At 48.7% G+C, this 8,416-nt stretch overlaps 1 protein-coding gene across 1 annotated transcript in view; it reads left to right on the top strand.

Moving 5' to 3' along the window:
• Positions 1-1,764: 1,764 nt before the first annotated feature.
• HNRNPL (heterogeneous nuclear ribonucleoprotein L) overlaps positions 1,765-8,416 on the top strand; it is a 15,992-nt gene continuing 9,340 nt past the window's right edge. Inside the window, exons 1-6 of the mRNA XM_006901114.1 lie at positions 1,765-2,025; positions 3,890-4,008; positions 4,544-4,781; positions 4,860-4,945; positions 5,572-5,668; positions 5,755-5,827. Coding sequence (XP_006901176.1) covers positions 1,765-2,025; positions 3,890-4,008; positions 4,544-4,781; positions 4,860-4,945; positions 5,572-5,668; positions 5,755-5,827 — 874 coding nt within the window. The remainder of the gene's footprint in view (positions 2,026-3,889; positions 4,009-4,543; positions 4,782-4,859; positions 4,946-5,571; positions 5,669-5,754; positions 5,828-8,416) is intronic.

Genomic DNA, 8,416 nt, shown 5'->3' with positions numbered 1-8,416 from the left:
CGGGGAGGGGCCCCTTTACCCTCCCCCCACCGCATTTTGCTTACGTAGGGACCTGGCGACCCCGCCCTGGAGTGGGACAGGAGCCTCCATCCTCCCTGCACAGATCACGTGGCTAGGACGTTGGTGGTGGGGGCATTGTTGCTTGGACCTCGTTTTCCAGATTCTACCTGTGTGGCTAGGGGTTGATTTGGTTCTCCCCCAGCCCGTGTGAGTCTCCTGTTTGTTTAATTTGACATACTCACACATGCAGATGCCTTCTTGAGTGTCATTATGCCCAGTTTACACTTAGTTGTGGTTTTGATGCCCATTTCAAATTTCGTTTCCACCAGGGTTACTGTTTGAGGAACCATGTTTGATATGAGGGGAAGAAAGCGTCAGAGCACCTTTGGGGTTGTTCCCTGCTTTTTCCAGGAGTGTGTGTGTTCCCTGCCGTTTCCAGGACTAAGAGTGTGTGTGTGTGTGTGTGTGTGTGTGTGTGTGTGTGTGTGTGTGTTCTCCTGGTGACCTTATAGAGAGACCCCCAAAACCGACTCTCCTCTGCAGTGATCACGCTTCGAGGCTCTGTGTATGGTTTTTGTTAGTCTAAGACCGAGAACTCCGCTTGAGTGAAGACTTCAGGAAGGCGAGTAGTTAGGGTTGTCACGTGGGACCGGGATCTGCAGTTGCAAGGTAGTTTTCAAGGAGAAGACCTGTGCACTGACACACACAATGCACGGACACAAGGAATTTTCTTTACCAGTTTAGGAGTATCCCTGTGGCAAGACCTGCACAGAGACCGAGGGGAGTAAAAAGACTTTCCTTAGGCAAACGGAAGGAAGCTAGTTATTGGGCTAAGTTTGTAAGTGGTCTGCGGACATAAGGATGATGGACATTCCAGCGTTTAAAAACAGTCGGGAGGGGCAAATGGTCTGAAGTTGAGGGAAAGATTCAAATTTGAGTTAGAAAAATTCCTTTGGCCTTGTGAAGGTTAGAGGTAGAGAGTAACGGGGTGTGATGATGGGGACATAACTCCCCCAGGGGATGCCTCTACGTCCTGATCTAGCCTCTCAGCACTGAACCCCGTGGTCAGTAGATAACTGTGAATACTTCAGGCCTTCGCTACTTTGAAGGGGAAGCTGTGGTCCGAAGGTAACCGAAGCAAATTGGCTCAAGCTTTTTCATTCGCAACCCTTTCCTAGGCTGTGCCAATGGTGGTGGTCCTCTTTTTCATCCAATCAGAAACAAGCATTAGCTTTGCACTTTGAGAGACTCCATTGGCCAATCAGGTGGATTTTCAGAAGATGGGCACCCCCATAAGCCGCTGAAAATAAGTGAAAAGGAGGGATTTCCTGGTCTCCTTTGCGGAGAGGGCGCGGGGAAAGTAGTGGGCGGCTTGGAGACGGAAGAGGACTTTCTGTTTGATGGATTAGCCAGTAAGCCAATGAGGGTGGGGAGAAGGCGGGGCTTCTCAGAGAAATGGGGTGGGGACTTAATTGCCCATCCGGTATTCTATGGGAGGGTAGGCTTAAGCGCTTTAGTTCCAGAAACTCGGCCTATCATATTCGAGTTTATTTTAAGGCGGAGGGTTCAGCAAAATGACTGGCAGAGGTAGGCAGTCCCTTCCGCAGAACGGCATGTGCCGTGCCCAATAAGCGTACGAGGCGTGAGGCCGCTTCCCCTCCCCCCGCGGCGGGACCAGTGGCTCCCCCTATCGGGTGGGGGCGGTGGGTGACGGGCGTGTCCCTCCCCCAATGAGAGGCGGGGGGAGGCGGGTTCTGAGCCGCCATGTCGCGGAGGCTGCTGCCCCGGGCGGAGAAGCGGCGGCGGCGTCTGGAGCAGAGGCAGCAACCGGACGAGCAGCGGCGGCGGTCGGGAGCGATGGTGAAGATGGCGGCGGCGGGCGGCGGAGGCGGCGGAGGCCGCTACTACGGCGGCGGCAGTGAGGGCGGCCGGGCGCCTAAACGGCTCAAGACTGACAACGCCGGCGACCAGCACGGAAGCGGTGGTGGCGGCGGAGGATCCGGGGCGGCGGGCGGCGGCGGAGGGGTGAGGCCAGGATCCAGAGGGACAGGAATGGACGGGAAACGAGGAAAATTTCCCATCTTTGGGATATTTATTTTTTTTAGGGTGCCCTGTGCGCAGGCGCTCAGGCCTCGCGCCGTTGACTGGGTGGGGGAGGGGCGTGCGTTGGCCGAACGGCGGGGTTTGAGCGAGGAGAGGCGCGTGCGCGTGCGTCCCCGGCTGAGCCGAGGGAGGGGCCGGAAGAGGCCTCGCGGGCTGCGGGTGCTGCAGTGCGCAGGCGTGCCGGGCCGACGCGTGGGGGCCGAGCACGCGGTCTGGCCGCTCTCCCCTGCCTTGACCATTATTTTCGGGTGTTTAGTGCGCAGGCGCATTGCTCGCTCCTCGCCTCGTGGGCGGCTGCGCGCGCGCGGGGTCGCCTCGTAAATGGGCTGGGTGGGCGGTGGCCTCGTCTGCTCTGCCCAGCGCCTGAGTAGTTCTTTCGTCCCCGTTCTTGTCTGTCTGTCGTTAGGTTGCACTCCTGGGGATAAAATAATGCGCTTAAGAATATTTTTCAGTATTAAACAGTACGTTAACTGGGTTTGTGGCCCCAAGGGAAGGGTTTGTGAAAGGTCGGGGTTTCACTTTCAAGTTTTGGGAACCATTCTAGTTTCCGAGCTTCCTTCATGAGCTCCCACATTTGCCTCAGATACTTTCTAAAGGTTAACAAACGGGATTTGATGACCCGCGATGTTTCTTGAAGGTGGTAGGCACGGGCAAAGGGCCTTGCTCGTTTTTCTCCCTCCTTAAAAAAAAATCCAGTGTTATTTTTAGGTTGGAGATTTTTGTCTTACCACGATCTTTAAAGAGTTTTCTTCCTTTATAAATTTTTTTTTCTAGGTAGAGATTAAGATTTCTAATTCATTGAAGAGAAAACCAGTAAAGAGAGATGAGGTAATTTAGGTTAGAGTATAGCTGGTAAGGGACAGGGTTGGAATTAGACCTGAGGCCTGTGAAAGTCCACTGAGCCCCGGGGATTTACCTCCTGTGGTTTGTGTGGCTCATTTTTGAAATCGAATCCAATCCTGTTTTTGTTCCATGGGCTTGTGCCCGGTGGTTCTCTGACAGACGCTGGGCTGGGATCCAGGAGAGGTGACAGAGAAAGTTCTTGCTGACTCTCAGAGGGTATATGTTTGGGTGGAAAGATACTTTCCCTGGGGAGGAAAGGATAGTTGTTCTTACTGTAATGGGTTGAAGTTTTTCTCTTTTTCCTCAGTCTAGCCCAAGGTTTTTTCAAAGCTATTCTTACTGGAGAGTGAAAAGATTGAGCCTGTTAATCTCAGCTTCTGAGGCACATTTTTAACGTACCCTGATGCTCTCGGGGTGGGGACTGTAATGCTTGACTAGGTGGCCTTGGTAGTTTGCTCAACCAGGGCCAGAGACGTTTGGGAAGCTGCCAAGGGAAAACCCTAATTCATACTGCAGCAGACAGCTGAGTGCTGAGCCCTTTCTACTAGTCATTTCGCTTTTCCATACTACTATTTTCCCACATTTCCTCGATTGAGAGAACCACTTGGGGGGAAAGGCAGATTACTGGAGACCTGTAACCATTTGAAACTTAACTAGTCCTCCATTTTGCTTTCCTCAGAAGCTACAGCATGGGCCAGTGGGCAGTGGCCACCTGCTCAGGGCTTTAGCTCTGCTGCCCAGAATCTGCCGGTGGGGAATAATATCCTGTGCCTTTGTTGTCTGTACTGGGTTTTGGTGTGGTTTTTTTGTTGTTGTTGGTTTGTTTTTTTTTTTAAATACTCAACTGTCTTATGTGACTGGGTTGCCACCAGCACACTAAAATCTAAGTTTCCCTTAATTGTATTTTTTTTTTTTCCCCTTTAATTGTATTTTCTTTCCTCAGGAGAATTACGATGATCCGCATAAAACTCCTGCCTCGCCAGTTGTTCACATCAGGGGCCTGATTGATGGTGTGGTGGAGGCTGACCTCGTGGAGGCTTTACAGGAATTTGGACCCATCAGGTACTGTCCTCGAAGGCCAAGGGTTAGATCTCCAGAGGAGCAAGCTCCTTGGATTAGTCTAGATTCCTTTGAGTAGGTCCTGGGGCATTTTTTTCTTCTTATGGGTTTGTTTTATTCTTAAATATTTTGGATCAGATTATGACAAGTTCATGTCTTCTTTTCATTTTCTGCCTTGTAGTTTCTAGTCAGCATTTTTGTATTTATCAAAAGTCATTTATATATCACATGTTGGGTATTTGGAACATAGAAAAGGTACTGTGCTGGACTCCTCAAAGTCACCTATCCAGAGTGATTAGTCTTGTGGTAGGGAGATGCTAGCTAGCAGTCTGAAGTAAGTATCTGATTGTAAGGTGAGAGATCAGGAAATCTTGCAGCATAGTTGTTAACTGAGACACATGTAGCCTCGGGTGTTCAAATCAGGAAACCTTGCCTCTGGATGGTGAAGCCATGGGAGGAGTAGGCTCACAGGAAATGGGAGGACATTGTTCTTGTTGAGAAGATTGAAACTTGAGTTTTCTCTCTCCCTCTCTCCCAGTTATGTGGTGGTAATGCCTAAAAAGAGACAGGCTCTGGTGGAGTTTGAAGACGTGTTGGGGGCTTGCGATGCAGTGAACTATGCAGCTGACAACCAAATCTACATTGCTGGTCACCCAGCTTTTGTCAATTACTCTACCAGCCAGAAGATCTCTCGCCCTGGGGACTCAGATGACTCGCGGAGTGTCAACAGCGTACTGCTCTTTACCATCCTAAATCCCATCTACTCCATTACTACGGTTCGTATTTCTGTAAGGTCTTCTCATATCCTTTGAGCCAGACTTGACTCTTAACCTGGCTTCCCTTGGTTTTTACAGGATGTTCTTTACACTATCTGTAACCCTTGTGGACCTGTCCAGAGAATTGTCATTTTCCGGAAGAATGGTGTCCAGGCCATGGTAGAATATCCTTTACTGGTATTTCATGTTCTTTAGGTTAGAGGCTCTTTTGGAGCTTGAATGCCTGCAGATACCTTCATAGGGTTCACAGGGTGATAGGAGACAACTGATCATCAGAAGCAAAGTGGAAAATTGAAAACATTAAATGCTAAGAACGCTGCTGTAGGATAGAAAGCAAAGAAACTTAAAGGATTTCTTTTAATGTCTGAAAGACATGCTCCCATAATACCTTTTAAGGCAATGAGGTCCTATTTTTCTGAAGAGGTAAAGGAGCATTTAAATTCCTTGATATGGGGAAGAAGAAAAGAACCTAAGAACTGAAGTTTAGCAGACAGTGTTTAAGCCCTAGAAGATGTTACTGTGCTGTTCTGGGCATTGAAGCGAAGCTAAAGGTGCAGTGGGATTCCTGGTCTTCAGGACAGAAAGGCTAGTCTGGGACTGCTTAATTAAATGCCAGTGGAGTGGAGAAGGGAGATGAGGAAGCCCTGGGGTAAGGTGAGAATAAGAGTGTGAAAGCACTGGCCAAAGTCGAGCTGGGGGACAGTAAGTTGACCATAAATACCTTATCACCTTTCCCATCATGAGATTGCTTGGTGCTTTCATGACAAGACTTTTCCTTAATTTGTTTCACATTTGACTCTGTACAAAGTGCACAGCGGGCCAAGGCCTCCCTCAATGGGGCTGACATTTACTCTGGCTGTTGCACTCTGAAGATCGAGTATGCAAAGGTAGGTAGGTGTAGGCAGGCTTGGTTCCCAGTCAGCTTCAAGGTGAGCTGGGACATGCCTGATCTCAAGTGTTTTTGTCCCTGCAGCCTACACGCTTGAATGTCTTCAAGAATGATCAGGATACTTGGGATTACACAAACCCCAACCTCAGTGGACAAGGTAATCTTGGTGGCCTCTTTGTTCTAAACATACCCCACCTTGCCTTCACTTGACTAGGCGCACTTTATAAACCTGGACTCATGGTTATGTAATGCCATTGGGCTCCTTGTGGACACAGGAGGGCCTTTAAAAGCACACTCCAGTGGAGGTAAACGTGAATGAGGGGTGTCTGTAGAACTTAATTTTTTGAGGCCCTTTTGATGGTGCAGTGAGGAACCAGGGCCGCCTACAGGGTAGGGTAAGGTGATGATTTCTAAAACAAAAGCAGTTCCCAAGTGGATTCTGCTGCTTCCCAGGACTCTGCCTGGTTAGGGTCATTGATTTCTGTTTTTTGCTCCCCTGGGGATAGTCTCCTTCCTCTTGAAGGGTTTAAATAGTTTGGGGAGGCAACAAGGCTCTTGAAGCAAAACCTCTGGGTAAGTTGACCTTGGAAGTGACACACTGGATTGGGACAGAGCATACAAGCCTCACTTCACTTGGAGAGGTGATTCATTGGCTCTGCATTGGGCTTTAGATAGCCGCTTTCTTAGTGTTTTTCAAGCATGACTTTGTTTTGATGAGGGGAGAGGTGGAGAAGTAACATTGGGAAATGGCGGCAGCCCCTTAGCAAGCTCATCCACCTTTGTCATGGTCTGATACATCAGACTAGGTTAGGACAGAGGGAGGGGAGATGGTTGCTGACCTCTTGGGCCCCGGTTCCTGGGCAGGGTGGACTAGACTTCACAGGACCCAATTTGTACAGTGGGCCCTCTGAGATCAACTGCCCCTTTCAAAGGTCAGAGGCAAATTGGTGATCGAATGAATGTACAAGAACGGCCAATGGCATTACATGACTGCTAACAGAAACATGGCAACCAACCATTTCTTCTCCAAGGAACATAAATAGAAGATGTGCAGACCAGCAGGGGCTAGTGGCAGGGGCTGTCTGTGCATTGGTTTTGCTGCCTCTCAGCTTTGGTCGCCTCAAGACTGGGGGCCAAAAACTGGGCTGATGCGGTAACCAGGAGTGAGGGCGGTGCTTTGCCAACCCCCTCAGGAATCATACTTCAGCGGCTCTGCCTCTGCACATTGCTCACCAACACACAGGGTAGACAACCACTAGCTCTTCCTGGAGAAAACAACATGCAGCCTCCACCACGTCCCCAGAAACAGCTGCAGACTTGAGCTCACTACATCAAGAACACCACACCGTGCTCCAAGGAACAGCTCCAAGCACAGAGACAGAGGCAGACAGAGACAAAGAAAGAAACGCAACAAGGCAGCAGACACTGCTATTTATTAAACATTCTTTTAAAAGTCAAAATCCAAGCAAACTTGAACCCGAGAATGTACACAGAAGTAGGAAACACAGAGAACAGAGCTCTCCCAGCCAGCCAGCGGTGCTCTTTTCGGAAAACGTTTCATAGACTGAAGTAGATTCCATGGGCCTCCAAGACAATAGGATCTCTCCATTCCTCGCCATATGGGTGATTTTAAGTCCTTTGGGGAGGGCTTTTTTTTTTTCTGTTTTGATGTTTTTATTTTTTCTGCAGTCAATCAGCTGCCAACATAAATCTGCACCAACTGGAGATCAGGAACAAAAACTAAACCACAACAGCAGAAAAAAAAAAATCAAAAACCAAAACAGACTTAAAACCAGACAGCCAAACAGCTCAGAGGCACACTGTTACCTGCTGGTGGGTAACTGGTGTGCTCCCAAGGCCAAAATCGCGAGCATAGTGGGGCCACTGGCACAGTCCATATCCAGGAGACACGCACACGGAGCGCTACACAGCCAGAAGCACCGCACCACCGCACTGAGCACATAATTGTGAGGAGCTGACCACATGGAGGGACACAAAACCACTTCATACACCTTTATTTTCCACTTTCTGATATCTTCTGAGGACAGAACATCTGTGAGACAATTTTGATTTAATCAAAGCATTGACTTTTAAAAACAATTCTTAAAAAAAAAATGTAGCGGATATGTACCGTGACTTGTATTTATGACTGTAAAACCATGTGATGCAGGGCCGCAGTGTATGTTTGATGGGACGCCATCTTTCAGAACTGTGCTAACTCACTGTTGAAGCGTCCAATGGTAAGAGAAAAATACAGATTTTTTTTTGTGACAAATGGACATTGTACTATGTACTTCTGCTGTAAGTAGCTCTTTTCCATCTTTGTAATAATTGGTTGTCGAGACAGCCCAGGCTGGGTGGCAGAAAGGGCAGACAAAATCTCTGGCTGTGAAGCTGGCGAGACCTGGGATCAAATCTTGACTCGGCCACCAACTGTTTACATTTGTTTATTTGTAAAATGGGGCTGGACTAATACCTACCTCATAGGGTTGTTGTGAGGAACTCAACAAACTGTGATCTCTGTAAAGCACTTAAAAGTAGTGCTTGCCACTCAAGCGCTCAATTAATGGTAGTGATTATGAACTGCAGCTGGGGTCAGGAGGTGGATCTGCGTCACTGGGTCTGAGAATGTTCATGCATTTTGTGTGTGGGGGGGTGGGTGTATACACACACACACATATATATATATATGTGTCTCTGTGTTGTTTTCTTTGTGTGTGTGTGTGTGTTTCTTATTGTGTACTGT

Source organism: Elephantulus edwardii, unplaced genomic scaffold (genome assembly GCF_000299155.1).
Source record: "Elephantulus edwardii isolate Elephantulus edwardi_28Jun2011 unplaced genomic scaffold, EleEdw1.0 scaffold00308, whole genome shotgun sequence".
In the NCBI taxonomy this organism is placed as follows: domain Eukaryota; kingdom Metazoa; phylum Chordata; class Mammalia; order Macroscelidea; family Macroscelididae; genus Elephantulus; species Elephantulus edwardii.
Note: the sequence above shows the minus strand (reverse complement) of the source record. Positions and strands in the feature narration are given on the sequence as shown.